General features: G+C 43.2%; 1 protein-coding gene across 4 annotated transcripts in view; it reads left to right on the plus strand.

Annotated features, from left to right (window-relative positions):
• Positions 1 to 27,425, plus strand: part of PINX1 (PIN2 (TERF1) interacting telomerase inhibitor 1) — a 55,035-nt gene that overhangs the window by 11,221 nt on the left and 16,389 nt on the right. For all 4 annotated transcript variants that reach the window (XM_027455399.3, XM_072036564.1, XM_038176485.2 and 1 more), the window contains exon 6: positions 2,201 to 2,277. In XM_027455399.3, the coding sequence (XP_027311200.2) occupies positions 2,201 to 2,277 (77 nt within the window). The remainder of the gene's footprint in view (positions 1 to 2,200; positions 2,278 to 27,425) is intronic.

The raw sequence follows: 27,425 nt of genomic DNA on the forward strand, positions 1-27,425 counted from the left end.
ATCCCCCCTGCAGCAACCTGCTTAAGGCTATAATACACTGTTTCTCTTTATTTTGGACAATTCTGGGCGGCTTTGGGCTGTTATCATTGAATAAATCAATTCCTGCCTGTAGGAACCATCAGCTGACTAAGGAACAATGAATATTCTCAGTGATGTGAGTGGGAAAAGGGCTGGAGAGGCTGACAAAGATGATGGCCAAGTAGCTGTTATCTGGACTGCACTATCCTCTGCAATCTCCAGTAACCCTGCCAAGAGATCATGTGGATAAGATAAGCGATCAGATTAAATGATGCAGGAAGAGGAAAGCCCTCTTACATCTATCAAATACTTCTTTGGGTCAATTCGGACAGCGATGGGTGACCAGAAAATCCATATCAGGAACTTGTGGAGTTACTCAACTTCTTTTCTGGAGTGTGATGGCATTATTTCAGCCAAACCTGCTTTCTGCTCTTGACCATTGTTAATCCCTTGCTCTGTTTCTCTCTTAGTAATGTTCTCTTTCCACGCACCCCTGTGCACATGGTGGGTGTGAATCTGTGGCTCAATAGAGGGATGGGATTGATTTCCACTGCTGGTTAATGTATTAAACTTAAAGCTCGGGGTAATGTTTTTGGATAACAAATGCTTCTGCTGAAACAGAGGTAATTGGCTTCTGAATGGAGGCCAAATTCTGATATTGGGGGTTGGGTCTTTTGATGAAGTAATTCAACCTAGAAGTCAAGTGTGTTAACATGACCCTGCCACTTAATGACATTAAACAATTAAAGTGGTTCAGGACTTCAAGTACAGAGACCACGGCCTACTTGAGGTAGTAGCAAAGAGGATTTATTTTTATTTGTTTTTAACTTTTTGCTAAATAGAGGGGGGGTGGAATGCATCTCTTAGGCATTAAAAACACAGAGCAAGGCTTTTGTGTTAGCATTATCCCTTATTTGTTTGGCTGCAGTGCTTCTATAAGGCAGGCCCCTCTTGGACTGTACCCTCTGCGGTTTAAACCAGGGAAATTCCTCCTTTTCAGGGAAAGAGGAAAAGTTATTTGAAAAAGGCTCATGTTGTTGTGGCCCTTGTTGTTGAAGTCCGATCCTGCTTCCTTTCAGACTAAACAAGACAAGCTCGCACAAAAACAGGAGAAGGGAGCAGCAGCGATAGAAAACGCAGCTTCCGTTTCTGATGCTGTTTTGTAGCCTCACTGCTGGAGGAACACAGGCACCGCTCATAGTCTTGGCCCTCGCACTTGAATCTGGGAAATTTATATCAATATGAGATTGACAGTGGTATAAAATGCTCTGTGGTGACATCTTCTTACCCTCTAGGCAGTTCGAGATTCTGAGAAAAAGGAACAGGTGGAATAGTCAGATGTTGTTTTGAGGTCAGTGATTTTTGGAGTCTGACTATTGAGTGCAGTATGGTGAAAGCCAAGCAGACTCCTGGGGTGCTGTCAGTTGGCCTGTCTGGACTCATTTTTGTTCAACTTTTTCTGACATTTTTTTCCTCAAAGAATTCTCTGAGACAAGCAGCGGACAACTGAATATAAAGGCTTCTGCGCTGTGAGCTCGGCCAAACATTTGCTGGCATCTCAGAGTATCACATCACGCCCTTTCTGTCCTCTCTACTGAAGTCCTACTGAAACTCTTTGCTTTGCCCTTGAAATTGTTTTTATGCTGGGATAACCCAGTGTGTTGCAGAGGTGGAGGTTTTGCTTTTCAGAAGCAGTTTCATGTACCAAAGAAAAGCACCCGCTAAGTAAAGATTTTTATATTTTTACTACATGGAGGAGATGTAAGTCCCTAACTCTGTCAGAGACGGAGAATTCTCATGAAAGTCCGAAGATAAGGATTTTATCTTTGAACTTTTCTTGTCTGCAGGAGGATACACCTCTTCTTCCCCTTTAGAGTAAGTAGAACAGGCTGTTTCCCTCGTCTTGCTACGCCAATTACAGTGTCAGATGGGGGGAAAACAAGTTGTTTCCCTGTGGACATACAGGGACATAGGCGATAGTTGCATCCTCACCAGCCTTCCCCCACCCACACATACGTTTCCCACTGTATATGGTAGCCACGGGCAGCATTCACGTAGTGTCTGTAACATACTGTTCCTGATTTGTGCACCTCCAAAAATAACTTCTCCATCTCTGCAGGCTAAAGTTCGTTATTACCAAATGTGATGATTGTGGGTTTTATCCTCCCCTTACTCCTTCCAGGTAAGGATCTCTCTTCACGCAGTGAAGATGATCTGTCCTGCATATTTGGGAAGCGACAGAAGACTACAAAGACGCAGGTAAATGAGACTTCATTTTTCTTTTGTTTCCTTGCTTAGTTTTGGTCATAATAAAGGCATACCTAAATGTCTTGCTGCTAATGAGATTACCACATGTTTATCAAAAGCAAGAGGTCTTCTGCCCATGGAATCACTTGTTTCTATGTAAAAGTTGCAGGTGGGGTGCTGTTCTCTGAACTGTTACAGTGTATTATCTGTATGCATTGCTGTGATGTAACTTCTTTGGAATTAGTTAGGAATCTTCATTACTTCAATTTTACACTACTTAGGCGACACAAGTTGTGAAATAGATAAACTTTCCTTCGTCTGAAAGTTCCATAAACGTCAGAAATAAAATTTGACATTCAGCAGCAACCGGCTAATCTCAGCATGCTGCTTTGTTTTCACGAGAAGTGGGAAAGGCTGAGCAGCTGCAGAGGTTTGCTCATCTTTGAGCAACAACAAATTGCGAGAAGACTTTTCCCCAACTTTGTGTAATGAGATGAATGTTTCTAATAGCATTTTTTTATACTATTTATTAGCATTTTCCACTTGCGGAGAACAGACGAGCTAGATCAGTATATGAGAAACATGCTTACACTGGGACATGACTAATGTATCCAGAAACATTGTTAGGAAAAGATAACATCTGGAGAAACACAAATAAATGCGCTGCATGGATGGCACGGTTGATTCAGAGGTCTCTGAAGTCTCTTGCAGCTAAAGGGAAAGATGAGACCTGAAAATTTTGAATGGAAGTTTCTGGAACACCCTGTATGTATCTGACACCTTGCTTATTGTGCATACTCTTGAAAATTGTTTTGTAACTTCAATGTTAGCCACTGTGAAATACGGAAGGAGAAGAATAGGGGACAAATGCGCCGTAAGATCCTGGGCAGCAGTAAAAGTAATAAAATGTTTGTAGTTGTGTAAAGTATAGGTGGAATGACAAGGGGTTGTGAAGAAGAAATTGTGACTCACTGAGGATTCTTCGCTTGGAAGACCTCCTAATATGAAATACAAAATACTTCGGTGCGTGTCTTGGGTTAATTTGAAGGATTTGGTCTTGCTGTTATCCTGTGTTGTTTTATAATTTCAGAGAACATGCTGTAGGTTTTAGAGTTGCTGGTAGGAAAACTTTTGTGGGTACTCTTTAAACTACAAAAATACATTCACAGCTAGTTAAATGAGGAAGCTGGAAGAGGCATAAGCAAATCAAGAACTGTCCTGTCTTGTCTGCCACTGTGAATACCAGTGTGAACCTTTGTTACAAGTCACATGGTTTGTCTTGAAAGGTGAGAGCTTGGGAAGAGGCCGTCAGCCACAACAGAACCCATCTGAACTTAACTACTCTCTTGGTAGAAGCATTTTGGGACTTCAGGTTAGAGATATCAATTGTTAGGGATCTCAGATGCTGGAGGTAAACGCGCACCATCAGAACCCCTTGATTAACACTGCTCCTGCTCAGGTAAATATGCCAGAGATCCATCGCAGCCAGGTCAGTAAGAAACAAGAGCTGGAGTTCAGTGCAAACCCCCAGGAGACAGTGCTGTGGCTAAAGCAGTAGATTTTGCCTGCCCATGGGTTCTTCCAAATAGTTGCTCTCATTTTCTCTGCACGTTCCATATCTTGGGAAATTAAAATGAGTTTGGAAAGTGATGCTGCTGCTTCTGGGGCTTTATCCTGCAGAACATTTCTTCTTTTGAGAGGCACTGGACATCGTACGTGCTCATGGCTGCTGTTGTGCAGGTTTCCTTTCTACCCTCGCTGAACACTAAGCTAATGGTTCAGGGTTCTGGCAAAAAGTTACAGGCTGTTCCCTGTTCGTCGGCCAGATTTCCACATGCAAATATAGGCAGGAGGTAATATAATTTGGAGCTGCATTGTTGTCTTCTGGCTACTGTCTGCTGCTAAGCAGTCATGGGGAGAAAAAGCCAGAGGCAGCACAACTGTGCTTTTTTTTTTTTTTTCCTCCTTCATGGGTCAGAGATCTGTGGAGTTTGCACAGAACAACAAAAAAAAACGCATTGCTCAGGCACTCCAGCTCAACAATTTCATTTCATTGCACCCATGAACTCTCTCCACCCTTCGCATCATGTTCCAGAACCTGGTCGTTAAGGTGGCATAAATGGAACTGCCACATGAGGATTTGCAGTGCTGTTCCCTTTGCGTGTTTGCTTTCTGTTTTTTGAAATCCCTAGGCTCTGGGCATTGCCCGAATGTGGCAGGGAGAGTGCTACAGCAGCAGGAAAGCGCTGTCATTCTCCTGGAAGCAAGTTGTTCCTGTCTGTTCCGTGCAGAGATAATGTGGAAAGAGCCCTGCTGCCCATCAGAGCCCTGGGGTGTACCTACAGGCTGTGGAAGGCCCTCGTTGCTTTTAATTGCAGCTCCTGCAGCCACTAATAACACCCGTGTGCTGCAGTTCTTGTTCAGAGTGGATAAGGACAGCTTCCATACGTACCTAGGTGCTACAACTGATACTACTACGGTCAGTAATAGAATGGCTCGGGTTGGAAGGGATCTTAAAGACCATCTAACTCCAACCTCCAAATAAATCAAATTGCGTGTTCTGAGTTGTATTTGCAACTGAGATGATATACAGAAATTGGTCCTGTAGCTTAAAGACCTATCTTTAAGGCTTTTTCTGAGGTATTAGATTCTTTTTTTTTCTTGTGTTTCTTTCCAGAGATCCAATTACAGAAGCTTTTTGGAGGTCTCTAGATCAGAGTTGCAGGGTCAGCTTCAAGGTACTTGAGACTTTGTTGAACTAGGTTTTGACCACCTCCCTTAAAGCTTCCGATTTAAACCTCTGACAGAATTAAGTGAACGGATGAAGCATCAGTTGAGAAGTGAGAGATGGGAACATCTCAGAAAAATGAAATTCTTACACTAACGGATTCAGCTGGATGAGCATTTGCAGATCTGTAGGCATTAGGGGTGCTGGAAGTTATGGAAAGGTTTTGGGATGTCTGCCATTGTCTGCTGGCATTATCACTAAGTTTTTCATCTGTAAGAGTTGCAGAGCTTTTCTTATTCCTAAGAGGTGTTGTACCCACTGCTTTTCTGTATCGACCAGTGGCCTATAATGCTGTGGATCCTGGCAGTGGTATTATATTGATAATCATCAGCACTGTTGTACTAGGTCTGGCTGTTGGTTGGCTGGTGTTACACCAATTTATTCCTTAAAGAATGGGAAAAGAGGGTGGGGGGAACCCAGGAAACTCCATCTGTGCTTACAGACAAGTGGAATCCAGTGCAGGGACTCAAGGCTCGATATGCTCAGGACTCTGACCCTGTAAAATAATACTGGCTGATCTTGGAGTCACTTTGGAACTGTCTCAGTAGCCTGGCTCCTCTTGTGTCACACTGACACTACTGCAGCAAGTGGGGATGTTGAAATTTGGGTTATCTGCATTATCAAAGTAAAAGGGGAGTTGGCTAGAGGATTGTAAAGATTGCAAAAGAGTGGAATTGCAAGGGATGTGGAAGGAAATGCTGTTTGCCCTTACGGGTTGAGAGGAGCTTCTCTAGAAAGGATAAAACCAGGATACTGGGTCTGCTGTTTTGATGGTGTTGGGATGTGTGTTCCTAATCTTAGGCACTTGCAACCTTTAATTCTCTTAAATATTAAACATAAAGGCAGTTACCAAAAAATGTTGATAAATCACATGTCCAACTAAAAACTCCTTAATAAACAACACAGGGACTCTTCTTTTTTTTTAATAAAATAAAAAACGGGGGGAAGAAAACAATGGCTGGGCTTCAGAGTGGAATTAAATTGGAAACGTCTGCAGTTTTTCCCAGGGAGAGTAAGTGATCGAAAATATTGAATTGTAATTATGATGCTCTCTGGAGACGTGCGATGAGGACCTGTTTTGCAGGGTAAGATCTGCCAGACATTTTTTTTTGCCCCCACTTTCCCTCTAATTTTCTCACTTGCTTAGGAACACTGGGAGCTGGGGAGACAGAAAAACAAATTCCATTAGTTCCTATCTGGTTGAACTTCCTGGAACCCCCACTATTTTTTTTTTGCTTCTCAGAATTTCCTTCCTCCATCCAGCTGTGTTTCCTGATGAAGCCTTATCACTGGAGAAAATACTCCTGAGTGAGCCTGAGGATTTGGGAATGAGTTACAGACAGTCCCAGCTTGGTTGCTGAACAACATGATTCTGGCACTGATTTCGCTTTGGGGGCTGAGGGAGCAGTTCTGATTTGCTGGTGCATTTGTAATAACTCTGTTTGAGATGTGTACAAAACTGAATGTTTTGCATCCATCTCACTTCCACATCTCAGGCCGTTCGATGAGTAATCTGCTTCCTCCAAATTTTTGTAACCTGGATATAAACCTGCGTAAGTTCCCTTAAACTGCCTAATCCAAGTAGCCCGAAAGTCTTGAGTTCGTGGTGATCTCTTCCGTGTTAGTCATTAGAAATGTAACTATCCGCCCTGTTGCTTTTTCACTTTTTTTTTAAAAAAAAAATCAGGAAATTGTCTTCTGACACATTTTGCAGAACTTCCTCAACTGACTTACATTTCCCAGCACTTATCAGAAAAACTTGTTGGCTAATCTTAAGGGACATAACTGAAAATCCATTAAAGTCTGGCTCTGTCACTGGCTCACTGAAGCTATGGGTAAGCTGATGCAATTCCCTACACCTCAACTTTCTCTCTGCAAAATACCAATTGAGATACTAACGTTTGTGGGTTTGACAACTGACTTTTAGGCAAGCAACAGCTTCAGTTTCTTGTATTTTCTTACTCGCAACAAAAGTCTCTGTTTAGAACTTAAAGGGAACAAAAACCAGCAGAAAAGTTAGTTAATTTTTAACTTACACTTTTCACTGTTCTGCTTTGGAGACTTCAGCTAGCATGAGGTATTTAGGACTCAGAAGCAGAACAGAAAGAGGACATCAAAAACCTGGAGAGAGTCCAAAAGGATTTAGTAAAATGGGCGACAGGGTTAGAGGGCATGTCCTAGAAGGAGAGAGTGGAGGAACTGGATACGTTCATCTTCGAAAAGAGGCAGAAAAAGATGACCTCTCTGCCTATAAATATCTGGGGGCCGGGGGAGGGAGGAACAGAGGAAGGGAAGGGATAGTAATCAGGGTAGGCAAAAGCCAAGAATGGTGGTGGGGGTGAAAAACCTTCAATTAGAAAAAGGAAGACACAAGCTTACTCTTCTGCAGGCTTCCTCATAGTGATGTCAGCAGGGCAGTGGAAGAGTCCCCTAAGGGAAATCCCAGCTCCTTAGTAAGTGATGCCAAGGAAAAAAAAACAAGTTTAACACTTTTAAACCCATTGGAATGGGGAAAGGTGAATTGATTGAAGTAAAACATCTCCCAACAACTTCTTCTTTGAGCAGCTCATGTAATGAAGCTTGGTTTCCTGTGGTTGTGTTGTCCTTGGATTCTGTGGTCTAAAGGAGATGAGCTCATGCTGAAAGCCCTGTCCATGTGCATGCTGATCTGTTGGCCTTCTCTGTCCAGCTGCCTGTTTTCATTAAATATTTCAGAGTCATAATGTGTTCGAAATCTCTAAGCTTCTGTAGGGTTGGACTGAAAAGTTGCTGGAGAGACAGGAGCACGATATACACAAATGTCTGGGCAGAATGAATGTGGAAACTTCACTTCCTTAAGAAACCACAGTAAAAATGTAGTTGCTGTCAGTGGGCTCCAGAGAAAGACAATAGGAATATACTGAGAGACTTCCACATCTTTCCTTTTTTTAATTACACAACTATTATCAGGGAAAAAAAATGCATTTTAGAGGCACTTGGCATCTCGTGCCTAGGTGCCGCTATCACCAGGCTACAGAGTTTGCCAGATTTGGGATTAAAATTTAGGATTTCATGGTGCTAATTTCTATTTGTGACTTTACCATCTCAGCACAGATGTAATGGGTTTTGTTAGCATTAGAGTAAAAATAATACTTTATCAAGAATCAAGGGAAAGGAACACATAGGTAATAAATAGTGGGATTTAGCCCCTGACTTTACAGAAGATCTGGGCATCTTCTCCAGGCTCCCTTTGTAGTGATGAGACACAAGTGCCTAAACAGAAGTGTTTGCTTGCTCTAAAGATGATGGAGTATGAAACCAAACCCCTGGGGAGACCTCCCAGCGGCCTGCCCGGGCCTGAGGGGCTGCAGGAGAGAGAGGGAAGGCTTAGATTAGACATCAGGGAGAAATTTGTCACTATGAGGGTGGTGAGGCCCTGGCGCAGGCTGCCCCGAGGAGCTGTGGGTGCCCCATCCCTGGCAGTGCCCAAGGCCAGGCTGGATGGGGCTGGGGGCAGGGATTGTACCCGTGGCAGGGGTTTCGAACCTTATGATCTTTAAGGTCCCTTCCAGCCCAAACGAATCTATGTTTCTATCACGATTTTCATCCTTCTCCATGCAGATGAGATTATTCCAGGAGCACTGGTAAAAATCACTTTCTTCAGCGTGGTGTCAAGAGTAGCATTTTCAAAAAAAAAGCACGAAGAACAAAATACTGATGTTTGCTGCCTGTTCTGTAAGCACCTTGTTAATCAGCTGAGGATAAATTATTGTTTAAATATCAGCAAAGAAATGGGGAGGAAGAGACATCTCCCAGTCTGGAAGAAATGATGCTTTTTCTCCCCTCTTCATTGGAGAAGAGCCTTGCCTCTAGCCTTAGTTCCTTGGGGGGGTTGTTAGGAACTGAAGCAAAACTGGGGGGAGCTCTTTTGATTTATCTTCTTTCCTTCCCTTTTGGTCACTTCGATAGGCTTAAAGAGCCGAGTTGGCTTTAATGTGCTACCATTAGAGACCGTGCATTAGCTGGAATAAACCATCATGCCTCACAGTGAAAAATATCCCTTGATTGGCTAATTAATCAGTCAAAGGGGAATGACATGGCCCTCGGCTTGAGGGACTCTGCTGCACAGGTAAACAGGTCATTGATAAATGGTTTACCCACAAATTCATATATCAAGACAACTTAGTCATTTTTTAACTACAGTTTGTGTGAAAGCTGCACTGCATTTTTGGAAGTGTATTTTTGCTGCCCTTGCTTTTTGCATTGTGGGAGTTTTTAGGTTGTGAACGTTTTCAAGAAGAAAAGCCCAAACAGAACTTCTGTTAAAAAATGTAGTTCTGTTTCTGTGAATCACTTCAAAAAAAAAAAAAAAAAAAGAAAAAACAGCACAAAAAAGCCCCAACACCCAAAACAACATCAAAAAAAAATCCCCCCTCAGGTTTAAAGAAGAAGAAAAAAACATCATTATGGCTTTTTCATTGAAATTAAGTAGAAATTAAGTATTATGGCTGATAGCTTTTTGTCATTTAAATATACAGAGAGTATTCAGTGGGTGATACCAAGTCCTCATGAACAAAGCCCATGTCCATAAACGGGTCTGGGGAAATAACTGGGGAAATTCATGGATCTGGTAACAGACAGTGCTGGCTTTCACCATCTAATCTTCTGTATACCATATAGCATTTTATTCTGAAAAAATGGTTCCCTGATGGGATTCACTGAGACTTAGTTTGAGGAGGTGGGAGAGGAGTGGAGAAGAATCCAGCTTGAAATAAAATAGCAGAAAACAGATCTGGAGCCGTTCTTCTTCATGGGATACGTAAGTAGTGTTAAAGCAGTGTAGCTGTATAAGGTGCACAGCACAAATCCTAATTGTGCTTTTTTTTAACCAGTGTGTATATTGTGAGAAAGGAGTACACTGCTACCTAAGAATATGTGGAGAATGCCGGAGAGTGAAGTTACCTTTATTTTCAGCATGAGTAATCCCTTCCTACCAAACAGTCCTTGTCATGGGCCTGCGCGTTTATAGGATGACTTGGTTTTGTTTTTCCTTTTAAAAATATTTGTCTGATCAAAGCGTTTTCTTCAAATAAATAAATAAAATTCCAGTGCAGTCGTTCAAAACAAGAAAAAGTACACTTTTTGATCCTATCAAAACAGGATTTGTATATGGAAGTGTGAACTAAGCAGGTGGCTTCCTGTTGATTTTAAAGCCAGGTGGGCAAGTTCTTGACAGTGAGTTGATCTCGCAGGCTGCTACCTGCCCTGCTTTCCCTGGTGTCCTGGTGCAAGAGTGTGCTGGCTGCTCTTTCCTTCTGCTGGTGTAGCATAGAGCCAAGGGGATGGTCCTGAGGTGGCATCTGGGGGTTGGTCTCTTACAGGAATAATGCTACTGTGGAAATGAGAAGAAAATAGCAGTGTGAATTCTCTCTCAGAAATCATAATCCGTATTTTATTATCCTCCAAGGTGGCCAGATCCACTCAAACAGCATACAGAAGGGTTGGAAGTTCACAGCATGGTCTTATTTTTGCTAAGTTTAGTTATAAAAGAGCAACCGACCTTTCTGCGAAGGTATATTCTGATTTTGGGGTCATCAAACTGATTGTGGAACTGCTCGTTGGTTTAGATAGATAAAGTGAACCAGAAGTTGGAGCCAAATAAATGATTTGACTTGAGAACATGCATAAAATCAAAGAAACAAGCTTTTCCACTTCCAATCCAGTATTTTGACTTCCCTAATGAATTATTCCATCTTCAGCTGTGAACATTTCCTTTTTTTGTTCTCCAGTCAGGATGAATATCTGCGGTTAGAGTATGCCTTGATAGTTAACTTTCCCATCAGGGTACCTTTGAGAGTGCATGAGATACTCCTTCCTCTTTGACCTCATTTCAGCCACCTGACACGTTTTAAAAGTTTGGCAATTTGAACTTAATTTGGGCTCTTTTGAGTTTTGTCAAAGTAATATGACAAGGTGAAGAAATCCTTTTTGTGTGTGTTTGTTTTTTTTTTTGTTTTTGTTTTTTTCCTGCATCTACAGCCTTACTCTGCAAGCCCTCATCAGTGCCCTTTTGAATAATTTTGTTGCTGCTATATGTAAATGCAAATGTGACCCGTGGACTAATGCCACTCGTTTGACCATCTGCTAATGGCTGCAAGAAGCCCTCAGTTAAAAAAAGAGTAGAAGGGTGATGGAGATCATGCACTGGGATAGTAGATACCTTCCACGTTCCGTTTACTTTAACATCATCTTTACATTGTCAGGTACCACTGTCTTGCTGTGTTTTGTTGCAGAATGCTTTCTAGGAAGCATGTAAGGATGAATGTTGTCCAACTTTGACTGCTAAATCAGATCTTCTTGTTAAGAGGAGAGAGCAAGGAAGCAAGCTGAAGTAAGCAGAAAAAAATAATGGAGAGGAGTTGAAGTAAACCTGAGTTTTGCTCAGCTGGAAAGCATTTGGGTTCTTGACTGTACAGATTCTGAAGTTGCTGTGCACGTGACAGTGTCTGAACTCTTCTTCCCTGCGCTGGATTAGGTGATCTGACATCTGTCTGTTGTGCCTGGTTTGTTCTGTCTCTCCCTGGGGGAAATTGGTTGTGCATTCAAGTATTTTGATTTGGCAGACTCTCAGTAATATGAACCCAGTGGGTATTAGTGAAGACAAGTTGAAGTGTGCTCTGGCTTTGGAGCGGATGGAAGATGCTGGCTATGATAATCAGTTTCTGTGGAAGCTTGCTGCACAGTCTGCGATGGACCTCCAGAAAGTTCTGCATAGATGAGCTTTAAGCTGCTGGTAGAAAATCCCCGTCTGCCTCAGGATCCAGGTTCACCGAGGCTGTTTTGGTGAGGAGCTCTCAAATGAGGTGAATGTAAGCAATAGCCATTACACTGAGCTTTGAGCTCAAGACCAGGTAGGATTGGACATGGGATACTAGAGGGGCCAAGGCATAAGAAGACCTTCAAGATGATCAAGACCTGACAAGTCACATTATTAAATCGTGTCCTTTAGTGCCATATCCACACGTCTCTCAAATACGTCCATGGATATAGATGCCACCACTTAATTAAGGAGGAGTTTTTTTGCTCCTCCCCACCTCTCATCTACTCCTTTAACTCTTAACGACAATCAGAAAGGCACCGTAGTCTGCACCAAACTCATCAAGGTGCCTGCAACACTTCATAGGTTTACCTGTTTCTCAGCAAAATAGCTATGAAGTCCTGGATAACATTAGATGTGGAATTTCTCTGCAACTGCTAACACTGAAACACTCAGAAATCTGATATGAAAAGTGTCACTGAAAGCAGTAAAGACAACTTCTTGAATTCTGTTTTGATGTATGGCATATCAGAGGCTATTAAGCCTGCCTGCCACTGCTTGTCATGTTCAAGCGAAAGCTATTTCTTCCAGCAATTCTGAAATCATCTGAGGGCTTCAAATCTTTGTGTACTTGCCTGGCTCGGCTCAGCTCATCCTGGAACTGGGTCTTAGCAAACAACACATTTAGTCCAGTGGGTTACAGAGTTTGCTAGGTATGCTCTCGATCTGTCCACTAATGGTATCAGTTCAAAGCTCAAATTGTTCCGTGAAGACCACCCTAAGTCTCCTTATATAAACCTTTTGGTACCGAATCTGGGGCAGCGATATAATGAAACACACGATGGGTCGGGTTATGCAGTCCTCCAGTTTGCTTCTACCTAAAAACCTTTGTCCTCCTGAACTGGAAAATGAACATCTAGTGGGGAACAATTCGGTGTTGGTCAGTGACCTGATTTCAGCCACTTTATGTCTGTGGCTGCGCTGATGCTGAAAGCTTCAGCATCCATTTCCATTTCATCTTAAAAGCAGGGGGAATGCTGGGCCAACCTTTGAGGTGATGAGAGAAAATTGTGTAATCTCAGACGTCAGCAAGTGGCTGGAAGAGGAAGCTTTTTGTTGTAACTTGCACACTAACAAGTTGGAAGGCGAGGTGTCCCCGTTTTAACTCATGCCTTGTTAAGCCTTCTATTAGCTGCTGCTTTTAAGCTGCTCTCTCCTAGCCCCTTGGCATTTTTTATGCCAAGATGGATTGGAGCGTGTGAGTTTTCTGTGGAGGACATCACCCCGCAGTGGATCCCAGGAATGTGGCTCAGGTGAGGCACAGCGAGCTCGTGTCAGGGCTCTTTGGTTCGCTTTCACCGTCCTCCTTGCACACCTGGGGTCAAGTCACTTCTGTGCGTCCCGGTTGCAAATCCCTAAAATCCAGGGGTGATTCACACACATCACGCAGGTGGTATTAGTCCAATTCGTGAGAAGTTTGTAGTTCTTTACAAAATGCATTGAAATATTTAGATGAAAGTGAGAATGTTTAATTGGAAGGTGTATCATGCATGTTCTTTTTCTCCTGCTGGCTATTTCTGGAGAGCTTGCAGAGCTGCTGGAAGCATTCTGCACGTGCTTTACCTATTTACCTCTTGAACTCTACAGCCAGAGAACGCCTCTAAAAGCGATGCTGTGGTTTTAGGACACCGAAACTTAATTAAAACTTCCAGAGATTCCTCAAGCGTGACCGTCTCCAGCTTTTCTGAAATCCTTGCAAACACAAGGCTGTGTACATAAAGCCAGGATGGGAGGGGAGAGCGTGCTTGGAGCCACCACGTTGCTGAGATCTGAGGGCGAGGGTCTGTAACCCGGCAGGGCCGTGCACCTCGGAAAGCTGGGGTCAAGCACGAAGTGAAGAAGTATCTACCTGCCCGAGTGTTTGTATAAACGGTTGCTTCTGGTAAAGTGAAGTAGCAGCCCTTGTTTTGACAGCTAGTACTTAATGTATCACTTGGGCTGCTGATTCCCTGACATCCATTCATTACAAGCAGACCTCCTCTGACCGGTGCTCACCAACCAGAGCGCTGCAGGGCGGTGGTTTTTTTTCTTTTTTTTTCCTTTTCTTTTTTTAATAAGCCGAGTGTTTCTCAGTTACCAAATGGCAAAGGAATGCTGTGTGTAGCAACTGTGATGGATCACATCCAACGGCACAAAATATGGCCTGCTCCTTTTTCCTCCGTCGTCGTAGGGAAATGGGTGTCTCCAAGAGACGCCCATCGGCATAGCCCTCGCTCTTTAGCAACAAGAGTCTGGGTGTGCAGATTTTTAACACTTGCCACTAGAAAACAGAGGTTTGTCACTCCTGGCAACTGACTTTACAAAAACACTGATAACAATAAAGGGCTTCGTGCCCAGTCCTGGCTTCTGCTTGCTTTCTGGGAATCTTCAAGCGTGGTGGTGGTGCTGCTGCCCCCTCTGCTTTAACCCTCGGAGCCGTACCTGGATGGCAGAACTCACGGCGAGGTTTGTAGAGCCTGGCTGGTCCCAGAGGTCTTCTGTACCTCAAAAGTCTGGCACCTCGACACACTTACCAACATCTAAAGCATACAGCACAGAAGCCTCACAGGGCTAATGCAGATATTGTTCAAATCACACTCTAGACTTGAAGTTGACTTAATTTTTTGAAGCCTCATTCTTTCCTTGTCAGAATTAGCAGAGCAAAACGCTCTTTACCTGAGGACAGAAGGGTTTAGGTAAATCTTTGGGGCTGTAAGATGTTCCTGTTCTCGGTGATTTTCCCTGCTGCAGAGTCAGCTGAAGGAAAATCTGGTGCAGGTGCCTCCGCCGCTCGAGTACGCAGCGTGACTTCGTGGCTTAACGTGTCAGCGTGGTGGCTTTGCTCTAGGGTGACTAATCTGCAGGCAGATGTTCTCCAGTGCTGATTTTGCTGCGTGGGGATGACAGGAACCTTCAGGACAGCTGGATCTGCTGACATCTTCAGCTGCTGCAGCAGGGTTCGTCAGCATTCACCTGTCAAAGCTCTCGGACTAGGACTGAGCCGGGCCACTGTGGGACAAAGCCTGGAAAAATAAAGGTGAAAGCGTGTGTATGGGAAGGGATGGAAACTGGTAGTATTCTGTGCGAGGTTGAGAAGCTGGGAAAAAATTATCTGGAGCTGATGTCAAGCAGCAAAGCTTTAGGACTCTGCCATGACATCTCCAAAGTGCTTCTTGTACTTAGTTTTTCAAGAAGCTTTCCTTTTTTATGGCTCAGAGTTTTGAACTGTAGCTGCAAAACTCTTTCGTCCTAATTAGTAACTGGTTCCTCTGGAACCTGTATTGTCAGGCTGGTGGAAGAATTCGGTCCTCGTGGCTCTGAAGTCCTTGAAAGAAAGCATGAGATTGCTCTCAAGGGAGAGCCGTGGCGTTTAATAACACTTAAGGGTCCTGACACACAATCATCTTCAGGGTGTCATACGAGAGGTACCCACTTAGCTTTCTTGTGTCCTTCAGGTTATCTTGTTGCTGTGGAGATTCGCTGATAATGATGGAGTCAAGACAGTGCTCTCCAATTGTTTCAGAGCTAAGCTGGAGGCCTAAAGGAGAGGGAGATTAATCCTAGCTGAGAGGTTAAACTTTAGTGTTGTAACATCTAAGGAGCAGGGGAAGAGAAGAGCACCAGTGAAGGGTCATTTCACCCACTTACGGTCTGACCCGTGCGTTTGAGGGTCACCTCTCTCCATTGAATATGATGATTTTGGCCTCCAGATTTAAAGCCTCGGCTAAGGATAAATATTTTGAATGGATTGTGCTTTGGGTACAGCTCTTGCTTTATATATATATATATATATATGTTGCAAATGCTTACAGGATATTTGCTGTTTTCATTTCTGGACGTATGCTTAGGTAACTCATTACATTTGTGACAGTCTCTATCTTACAGATTTTGGTACTGCCAAAACGGATCAGTGTGCAGAACATGGATAGGACTTCAAGGAACCTTGGGAGGGACCACGTGAATGCAAATCATTCTGTAAATAAATGTCATTCGTTTGCATACAGTGACATAACATTACTATAGACAGATGATCTTGCTTTCCCCTTCTAAATCTCTTTCCTTAATCAGCTTTTACAAATAAAAATACATGTATGTTGGCGATCCGAGCAGGAAGACTTTTTAAAGCAGTAGCTTTATGCGCCCAAAAATTTCCAGGCACCTTTTCCCACTGTGTCTGTCTCAGAATCGGTACCCGGTCGTTATTTAGGAGGGCAGATTATTGACTTTTCTCTAACATTTGGGGCATGCTACGCGTTTGAAAATTACACCGCCTCCTTTATCACTGCCAGTCACCGTCAGCAACGCTACATTCCCTGCCTGACACGAGGGAGGTTTGCCCTGAATAAATGTGGTAGATAAATGGTCTTTCTGTTCCTCAGAAGAATTTGGGCCACTTCTCAAAGTTGGTGCCAGAAGTACAGTAGCAGAGTGGCACGGTTCAAGTTAATTGCGCTCCGATTTTAGTTAAAAATCTAACTAGCTTGTCAGCTTTGAATTTATATTTTCACAGTTCACTAGGGAGTGATAATGGGGAGGCTTTGATGTAGCTTGCTGCTTTTTGCTTTGTACCAAATGCTCCCAAGTTTAGTAAATAAACATTTTCGGTGGGCAGGGGGGCCGTGAATGAGCACGTAGAGCTGGCCAGAAGAGCTGTGGTATTCCCTCACCGAGGGACAGCAGGGGTGGCACGTTAAACCCGATCTGCACGGAGCACCAAGGTTGAGCTCTCGAAGAAACAGCTCATCAGAGATTTGTTAATTAGGTGTTGCTGGAGATTTGCTGAAACGGTGAAGCTGTGATGCACAGAGCACTACCTGTTAACTCTTGAATATACCCGTGATGTTTGCTGCTCTTCTCCACTCCAAAATTAGGGGCAGCCTGGGCTTCCTAAGGCTGTCCTGAGCAAGTTTTAGAGATAATGTTAATGTGAAACTGGTCCAGAGCCCTTAATGCTAGACTGTGGCTTGTATACCAAGAAAAAACTTCTTTAAAGTGTTTTTTATGAAAGCTGGTGGTTCTAGCTTTAATTGGAATCAAAGTTTCTCTCCCCTATTATTTTTAAAAATAGCTAAAGGTTTGTGTTGTATAGAGCTGTATGCTCTACCCCTACCCTATAACCAGTGAGAAAGGACCCAGCCTGCTTGATCATCTTTCAAAGTGCAGAAGCACAAAGCCATGCTGCTCCCCGTTTGAAAGCATTAATAGGGTTTGTTATATTTTATCCTAATATAGTAGTTAACTTGCTGTTCAAGAGACTACTAGGTTTCATACCTCCCAGGCACCTGTTCTCTGGTTCAAGGGCAGATCAGCTTTTAAAGGTTGCAGAGCTTCCCCCTAGTTCTTGTTTAAAACCATTTCTTAACCCTTTTAAAGCATTTTAAAATATGTTTATTTTTTCTTCCTCTTTAAATGAAGACTGATAACTTAGCCTTCTGCTTTACCTGTTTTCTCTGGCGATGTGCAAACCAACTACCGAGCTGTTTAAAAAGGTGCAAGTAGTTTCCTTACAGTTGCAGCCGGTTGCATTTTCCTGGATGGACAGATTCCAACACCAGAACCTTCTTGCAGCAAAGACCTTGTGGCATGCACGAGCTTCCTTCTAGCAGCCGGGAGTTTCTCCGCTGCAGCAGAAACTAGCTGTCACCAGTGGAAATCATCCCTAAAATATTTCAGGGACTAAGGCAAGCTGAATATTAATCCAGTGACCTTGAGCTCTCTCATCAGGGGGCTGCAGACTTTGGTGATCTGTTCTCAGAGCTGTTCTTTCTACTGCAGGTGCTTTCCCAAGGCGAGCAGGCTGCCTTCCGACATGGATATAAACTGCTGCCCTTGTACGTGAGCTTACACAAGACCACCAAAAGGTGGCTAGCAGGAATGTGGGCTAATCTCATTCCGCTAACCCAGCCAAAATGGGGATGTGCATTGCCAAAACTGCATCCAGTCGCTCCGAGGAGTCCAACAGGAACTCCAGGCTACGGGCAGGTTTTAACCATCTGAGTGGGAAGCAGCTTTCTGTTTTGCAAGCCCTGCAACATTGATTTCAGCACCTGGCTGGGATGGTTCGGAGGTAATGTCATCGCCTAGAGGGACAGCTGCCTTTATTTAAAGAAACGTTGAGTTTGGTCCATTCTGAGCTGGAAGTGGCACAATTAAAAACTTCACTTTCTTCGAAAGCGTGAATCCATTCGTAAGGCAAATGATCTGAAATATTTACTTGTAGAAACCAGCACTGCTTTAACTTAACATATGGAGACTTCCTAAATTTTAGTGTAGATTACATTGTTTGTATTAATATTAACAGAGCACACCTAGCTTTGAAATAAGTAAGCTTCACAGGGAAAAGAGTCAAACATTCCAGCTGGCTTTTAACAAAGCATACATTTGAGTTGTCCTCAAAATTACTGCCTGGTCTGGTAAGCAGTGAATTCTAAAATTATTTGCTGGGGGTAGGATGTTGCTCTCCATTGTGTTTTTTTTTCTAAGTTTTGACAGAAGATTCTCTAATGCCTTTAAAAAGCTCACCCACATTTCATTAGGTTGTCTTGTCACTGCGTTTGCTTTTTCCCTACATCCACGTGTGGCTGTCCCACAAGGAATATTTAGGATGTCAAGCACGTTTCATACCTGTAGCAGCATAAAGTTGGGATCGCGTGTCGTTGCAGATGGAGTGCGGGCTGGCTGCTGAGTGTGGACACGAGGTGGCTGTGCCCGTGGCCTGTGTGGGTTGAAGTGGCTTGGAGTGTGTCTCCTGGAGACCTTTATGTAATACACAGTTAGGATTTTCGTGTTTATTTCACCCTTTTTCTGATATTATATCTGTTCTCGGTACAGAATGTATTATACGGGACCTGGTTTGAATAGTCGTGTAAGTGCTGATAAAGTACAAAATGCTGAGTCTGAGATTGATCACGTAACTCGGCTCCTTCCAGTTCTGCACCAAGATTATTTAGACAATCATAATTGTTATTTACATAATTATGTACTGTTCATTTCTCTGGAAATAGCACTCAGATAATGAACAGCTATTCAGTATTTTGTTTTCATTGAGGGTGTGGCCTGGGCCTTTATTTACTACATGCTATTTAAACACTGCTCAGAAGACAATTATGAATATTTATGCTAGATTTCTACATTGTTGGCTACCGTAGTATCTAAATCCTTTCTTCTCAGCATGTCTTCGACGGTCTGGGGAAGATAGGAGCTAATTTTAGAAGATGGTTTGTTATATCCTGAAGATACGGGATGATCTGAAGGAGTCCGAGCAAGGAGAATTTCACCCTCGGTTGTCCCAGTCCTTATAATGTTGCTTTGAGATGGAGAGAGTACAATCCCAACCATCTGATGGGCAGTTAAGCTCAAAAAGTGTATTTGTCACTGGTAAATTAAAAAAACAAACAAACACAACAACAACAAATAAAAAACAGGATTCTGGCCTCCAGTTGTCCATGCTATGAAGCTGGAAGCACAGCCCTGGCCGGAGGACAGCAGCATACAATGCCTTGGCCCGTTTTAGGAAATTCCCACCTATCAGAATTTGGGTGCACCGTTTTGTTATGATGCAGTATGGGTGTCTACTGATTTCAGGTGTGCAGCTTGAGACATCTGGAACCTCAGCTTTTTTTTCTTTGTGTTGCTTCACTCCATAAAGCTGCGTGTATTCACAGTGCTACTGCTCTTGACGAAAGAAAAGCTCCGAGTGTTTTTCAGATTGAGGGGTTTTTGACAGGTAAATATAAAAAGAGAAACAGAAATGAAGGGCTTGACTTCATCTCAATGTGCTCTATGGCCAAGGCCAACGTAAAATAGAATCTCTCAGGTCAGTACTCATTTAATTTAACCACAAAACTCTCGTCTGTTTGGCCCTGTGTGTTTTGCACTAGGTGAGATGGGGTCCTGCAGAGCGCTGCCTCCTATATTGCAAACCTCTGACTCATCTCTGAAGAAGTCTGCCCTACTCGCTGCGTGAGGGGAGGTCCTCTTCAAAACATAACACTCGGTTGTGCAGCTAAAATGGTATCGGTATGCAAAAGCACAAAGGTGCTGAAAGAGCTAGGCATCTAAATATTCTCGTGGATCTGGATTGTAGTAATTTCTGCAGCTCCCATAGACTTCTGTGACTGTTTAATGGGTTATACATATGAATATTTGTTCATCCTTCCACATATTCCTGGATTGAGGAAATACGCATTATTTCTGGTGATCCTGTTCATCACTGCACCCTGAGAAGTTATTGTTTTGTTAGAAAGGACAACGTGCTGGTCAAAGCACCTTTCATTTAGGCAGCTATTCCATAGCCAGCACGTCTGTCAAAATTAGTCCATAGCAAACAGACAAATTTGGATTTTTTTTCCCTATGATTTCATTTTTGATGCAGTGACGCTCATTCATTTTTTTGGGTTACAGTTTCTTGTCAGCTTGCTCACAGTGGGAGATGATATAAATACCTGGGTAGAAACTCATCCTCTGAAGTTCCTCTATTAATCCATGCCATCGGGGATGCTTCTTATCTATGTCACCTTGTGAATGGTGCAGGTGAGAAAATGGAGCACGAAAGCTTTCCATTCAAATCGAGTTCTCTGTAAAAATACTAGGTGATATTTTTAGACATTTATTTTGGCCATCTAACTCTTTATAAGTGATGCCCTTGTGTATAACGTACACCTGCCCGGTGCTTGCCTATCACCACGTTGGTGCCTGTGTGTGCCTAGAAGTGATCGTGAGCACGAACGTACCGACAGTCCGTGTCTTGCTAGCATGGTTTATTAATTAGATCTAATTCCTCGCGCTCATTGGGAATTCCCTGTGAACACTTCAAAGCGCTCGCTGCAGATATTTCCTTGCTAGCATGTGATTCCTGGTGCGTTAGTTACTGTCATGTGGCTAGAAGACTTCTTGAATCTGCAGAGCGCCTCATTTGCGATGAATAAAGCTGCAGAGACGCGGGAGTCTTTAGACACTGATAGCTGGTTGAGAACTGTGTTAATTGCTGTGTTACGCTGGGGAAAGCTGTGCCTCTCCAGCTCTTAATCAAAGGACCGCAGCCCCTCTGAGGGAAACATCCTGCAGACTTACCAGAGAGGTACCGGAGTAGTTTATATTGAAGTAAGCAAAAGCAGCTAATGGTACAAAACCCTCATTTTACTCTTTCGGTTAGCTTTTTAATTAGGTACTGGCTGCTGGGGGGGATTGGTTCTCGCCTGGCCCTGCCTGCGTGCAGCGCCTTGTCCCCATCAGCTGAGTATGAACGGGTTGGGTATGGGGGTTTTGCAATCCCATAGCCCCCCTTTCGGTGTCCTGCAAGCCAGAGTACTAACTTTTTGGTTACACAGGAGGTAGAAGTCGAGTTTTCATTCTGTTTCCATCAAAAGAGCATTTAGAAGATGAAAAAAGAATATTATACAAAAGGTAAGACTGTTGGGAAGGAACAGCTTGGGTGGCAGGGAGAACATGTGCACTCAGAGCTGGTTGTCTCCTGATAACTCTAGTTTACACACTAGCAACTGATGTTACTGACAAAAAAAATAACAAAAAAAAACTTCTTCAGTTTCTTACCTTCCACATAAGTCAGATGTTCCAGCAGTTCCTGGCTCTTGGATTTAACGTAAAATGGCTTATGATGGGAATGTGGCAACAAAATGTAATTTAGACTTCTCTGAAACATCTCAAAACATCCTTGCTTGTGTGTGCAGAAAACATTTATGGATTATTACCGTGGAGTATTTTAAGTGTAACAGAGGGAGGAGTATTTACAGGTTAGGTAAAAACCTTTGTGCCAGGCTGCAACAGCATCAGTATCTCATTGAGGCTTTTGTATTACAAGAAGTTAATCCATCACCTTGGGTTTCTGTGACATACCTTGTACTTCCATCCTCAACTTCTCACAAATTACAGAATGAACTCAGTTTTGGGGGTGGATCAGGGCAGAAAGGAGAGCTTTGTGTTTCTTGGAGAGCTGCTCAGGTTAATCCTGGAGAGCCAGAAGCTGCTCGAGTTTTCTTCCTTTCAGAGCGCTTCAGATGCATGTTATCACACATTAACTTATCTTGATTAATTCTGCAAAAGATATGGGAGCAGTTCCCTCGAGTTCTTATGAAAATGAGAGGGCCGTCCTATCTCACCATCATCCTCTCTTGGCGTCAGAGTGTCTGTCTGCTGGCATTACTTCGAGCCAAGGAAATTGCTTGACATCACTTCACTTTCTGAATATCGAGACAACGGGAGGTTGGCACTGGGAGGGTGAATTCTGCAGCAAGTTTCCATCCATCGGATGGTATAGATCATGTTGACGTGCTTCATTGCTTTCACTAAATCCTCCAGGTTGACTTCCCCAGGTGAAGTAACAGCAATTTCAAGTCATGCTGCTGACCAAGTTCAGCATTTTCTTTTCTTCTTTTTTTTTTTTTTGACAGAGATGGGTGCTATTCTCTTCTCTAAATGCTGTTCCTGAGCTTAAGTTTCTGATTATGGTTACTGTAGGAGAAGAGATCTGGATGTTTTTTGGAGTCTCAGGTGAATCCTCTTCTGCATGATGTAAGGAAATTAATTTACACCGTATCAAAAATCAGTGTCAAACTGATTTTGGTACACTGGTATCGTGTGCAGGTAGTGGCTATGGGTTGATGTAAATGATACCTCTTTAAGACAGAGGTAATTAAAACGTGTGGCTTTTGGCTCATTTTATTTGATGGAAGCTTTTGAACAAATTCAAATAGCCTAGTTTCTGCTAGGGAAACTTCTGAATTGAGCTCGAAATGCCTTTTTTTTTTTTTTCTTTCATCAAAAAATCTTTTTTTCAGACGGTTTAGACTCCTGCTTTGATCAAAAACAAACGAGTCGCTGATCAGATTATTGAAATTTGCAAAAGGCCCCACACTATTTTTCCAAAGGAGGGGGAAAAAAAAAAAAAAAAAAAGATATTTTAGGAAGTTCATTCTCAGTTTTGTTTCTTCAGACACCAGCTCAAAGCCAGGCTTAGCCAAACAGATTCCCCCCGAAATGGCCGTTGTCTGGCTTTTCTTCTTTATTTTTTCTTTTCGTTTTTGTTGTTCTTTGACAAGGCTATCTTAGTAGTGTCAAAAAGGACCTCACTTAACCAAAACAGCAGCAGTCAACAATATCCAGTCTCTGACCAGTGTTTTCCTCCCGAGACTTGCCTGAGTTTATTTTGCCATTCTTGAGAGCCGGTTGCTTTCACAGTCGACTCTGCCTTTGATATTCCAGCAAAGTAAAGCTTCTAAATTTGGCCTGGCTGTGTTTTCTTTCTGAGCATTTTCTGGACAAGTGTTTCAGCTCTTCCTTTCCTGTTCTGTCTGATATCTAGGGATAAACACACACGGACACATGCACATGCACACGCTGGGTTATCCAGAGCGCTGTACAAAAATGCTGCTGTCTGTTTTGTGTCATTAGGGTCTTAAAATCATCGTTTCATTCCAGTTTGGTTTTCAAGGAATATTTGACATTTTTGGTGCTGTTAACTCTACTTCTTGTCTCACCCAACGGTCGTTTCAGCCTCTGAACTTGCATGTCCGTGGGCACAAGGCTGTATGTGAGATGCCTTGCTCATGAAGCTTTTAACTGATTGTAGGGACTTGTTCCTCCTCTGAACATCCCCTTACTCCTTCTTGAAGTGACCTACAGCAATGAAGGTGCTTAGAACACACTAAAAAAAAAATCTACCAGGATTTTCTTCCCGGTAAACCTTTTAACAAAACAGTTATTTTGATTTTATGTACAGAATTCCATATTTTCATATTATCACACGAATTAGAGCAAGTAAGTTTTTTTTATTATAGTAGATTTTAAAGAGAAATGGTGGAGTGACGGAGAGAAATGCTAAGCTATCTACATCATCCTCTTGAAAATTTTACTCAATAGCAATAAAAGTAACCCAACCCATGGATGTAGGGAAATATTCTTCTCATGTCCCCTAAAATGAGGAGATTAAGTCAGGTGTCAGAGTAAAATGTATCAGGAGAGTCTTAATATTAAATCAAAATTTTAGGAACCTGTTTGTTTATGTAAAGGAAGGTCCTGAGAAGCAAAACATGGATTATAGATAGCTTCAGTGGCTTGTACTCGTATCTCAAGATGGTTTTCTGTCTTGGTAGGTAGGTCTGTAGTCACCTGGAAGGTTGTTGTCTGAAGATCTCGTGTGCTTTTCAAAACGAGACTGGACTGTTCTTTTAAACTTGACCCAAAATACCTTGTCCTGGAAGAAATTGATTGAACTTATTAAATGACCATGCTCCTCCTAGCTTTGTTTCCTTACCGTGGGCAAGGCTGGATTGGGTTTTGGTGCTTCAGAAAGGCGATAACAGATGGCCTGCAGTCATATCGCAATACTGATTTATATTGAGGGCTGGGGAAAAGCATCAGAGCCTGTCCATGGACAAACTGTAAATGTCAAAAACACAACATCCACGTGTATGCATGGGTGTGTGATCGTTGCAGTGCTGCTCACCCACTGGGGTGGTCTCTGAGGAGGATTTAGTAAGAGAATTTGGGAACCCCCATTGTTTCTTCTGCAAGATAAGAAGAAAACAAGTTCAATTTGTAAAGTCCCTTTTATTAGATCTACATGCTGCTGTGCTGTTGAGTCCATCTTGCTCGTGGATGGCAGTGTTTTAGCAAGGCATAACTCCACTTTTATACAGGGTGGAGACTGAGGCACCCGTAAATGAAGTCGTCTGTGGGCAGGCGATGGAGAGATAGGAGATAAACTGAGGTCCTGGGAGCCTGTCTCGTCTGTGCACAAAGAAAATCAGTGGGAATGACAGAAGAAACGTAAAGAGAAGGAAGGAGCAGCGAAGAGAGAATGAAATGCAAAGGAAACCGTGGAAGAAAAATGTTAACATACCACCGTCATTTCCATATGCACGTCCTTTTGCCTTCTAATTGGTTTTGCTTGCGAGGGGAATATTTCTGTCCTTAATTTAATACAGGCTGCTATTTAACCACTGAGATGTTTTAAAATGTACGGCATCCGGGGTGTGTCAAAGGAAGAGATTGGTTTATATGGAGAATACAGAAGATTACAAGTAGTCTTTAGTGCTCCCAAAAACCCTATCGTGAAATTTTTTTCCCCAAACTTCAACCTTTCGTATTACAAGCAATTATGAGAAATACTTGAGGCTTTTTTTTTTTTTTTCCCCTTTTACTTAAGCAAGTTTAATTTTTTACTGCCAGTCTTGGTGGTGTCTGTTCTGGAGAGTAGCAGGAAAAGCTGATAAGGGCATAGGACAGAAATCTTTGTGCTTATCTCACTGCAACACATGGAGCTGAGAGTGCATCCTTTTCCTGTCCTAGGACAGGAGACGTAAACTGACCATCTCCTGACAGCAGTGACTTCAAACAGAGCCTCTAACGTCTAGAGTGTATGAATCTTCTCTCAACTTCAGAGGCCAGCTAGGTGAAAGTGGGTCACTGGCTGTTTAGAAAGCTGCTTTTGTGCCAGAAAAAAAAAAACCAAACTCTGATAACTGCTGGGTCAATAGACAACTCTGTAGACATTGTGCTGTTTGGTGTTTTTTTTCCAAAGGGCATAAATTCAGCATGACTCCTGATTGTTTGTTTAGACTTCTACCAGAAGGTGAACTAAGTAAAAATGCGTTTAACTGATTATTCTACCGGTGTTACAAAAACCAGGGTTGTGCTATCAAATTCGGAACCAAGGTCAGACAAAAATTGTCCTCAAAGGAGGGGTTACTTGGGCACAGAGTGGTGTTACACATCACAAGTTTTCTTTTATGTATTGTCTTTATTTGACCTAGAAATGAAGGGTCTGAGGAAAAGGGGATGTGAAGTGGAGCAAAGAGAACCTTCCACCAGGACTGCCCAAGCGTTGGCATGAGTGGATCTCAGGATCTCAGCCAGGGTCGGTGCTGTGTGATGAGTAAGTGATGCATGGAAAAACACTCACGCAGCTAGGAATGGCTTAGACCATCTTCTTTCTGCTAGGCTTAGTAGTTAGGTTTCATTCCTCGTTTCCTCCACCAAGCTAGGCACAAGAAGTCCCAGCTCGCAACTCTTTTTCTGGAAAATACATCTCGGTGGCCAAAGCCCGGGACTGGAAACCCAGGAACAAAAACCAGGAGTCCTACATCAAATATTGATGCTCTCCAACTGGGGGCAAACCGCTTCGCTGCTCTCTGGGCCTTGGTGTCCCCACCGACAGAACAGTCCGAGCACTCCGTGAGGATGCCAAGTTCAACACAGAGGATCACAGCGGGAAAGACTTCTGGAAGTGCAGGGTATTTCTTTGCTAACGAACTGCCTGCCTGGCAAGCCAGCACGGTGGCTGTGCTCTGAAGTCTACCTTGAGGTAAGCGCGGCGCCAGATCTTCAATTACCCACAGGACTCCTGCAGTTCGCCCAGGTTTGACAGCAGTGCAGTACGCTGCCACAGCAGCCGAAGGGCTGCTGCCTTATTATTTGAACACTTATTTATTGCTACCACGTTGGCAGGCCTTGCTACGAGCAAGGCTCCTCGTCCGTTTCATCTGTTAACTCCGAGCCCTGACCGAGGCTGAAGAAACAGGCATGATCTCACCCTTCCCCTTTGTTTCAGGATGCAGAACGGTTCCTCCAGATTGATTGATTTTTATTTTTTTATTTTTTTTTTAAACAGTCACTCCTGGTAGATGTGAGAGCATTAAATCTCAAAGCTTTTCCAGCTTCAGTCTGGAATTTGAGGTTTGCTACATTCCTTCATCTCAGCTCGTGGTCACATAACTTTGATACAGGCTGGTTTGATTGGAAAACCTGCAGGCTTTTATCTCTTCCCTCCCTGCATTCAGCCATGTGTCTGTCCCAGCAAACCCCAGATAACTTCCTAAATGCAGTTCAGATAGTACAAAGTGGCTCTAGGACCCTTCGGTGGCAGGATGAATGGGATCCCTAGAGTAGTATGATTAATCTCATTAAAATCTCAACTTTCTAGTTCTCTTCCAGTCCCCATGAATCAGATGCAAATTGTACCCTGCAGAGTTGGCTAATCTGTCATCTCTAGCAGACTGTCAGCTACCTGTCCAGGCCTTCTCTCCTGGTATTTAAAAAAAAATCATGTTGGAACCTTTCATGTACTCATCTGTCTTGTATTGGTACCAGCTCTCCAGGATTCGTATGATTTCCAGCTCTGCTTTAAAGACAAAAGCACAACTGCAAAATCTTCTGAAGCACTGCGAATCTGAGGCCAGGTTAAATTCGTCGAGGCTACGCTTTCCCTTCTGCCTTCAAACTAGCGATGGACCAAAGGTGCCAGTCCTGAGGGTTTTGTTTTCAGGGGTGCTGAGGGCGATGTGAGAAGCGGAGCAGCTCGCTCTGAGAGCTCAGCTCCAGGCTTAGACCCACATCCCCTTTCCTTCATACAGGAAAACCGCAAGCTGGTCTGGGATCTCCACACCCAGCGCTCCCGTCTGCAAGGGGAGAGCGCGCCGCACCTTGTGCACAGCTCACCCTTCCCCTAGACTTTGCAAAATTAGATCAGCTTCCTCTCTGTGAATCAGTTTCACCTTCTGCTCTCGCACGGAGTTTCAC

Source organism: Anas platyrhynchos, chromosome 3 (genome assembly GCF_047663525.1).
Source record: "Anas platyrhynchos isolate ZD024472 breed Pekin duck chromosome 3, IASCAAS_PekinDuck_T2T, whole genome shotgun sequence".
In the NCBI taxonomy this organism is placed as follows: domain Eukaryota; kingdom Metazoa; phylum Chordata; class Aves; order Anseriformes; family Anatidae; genus Anas; species Anas platyrhynchos.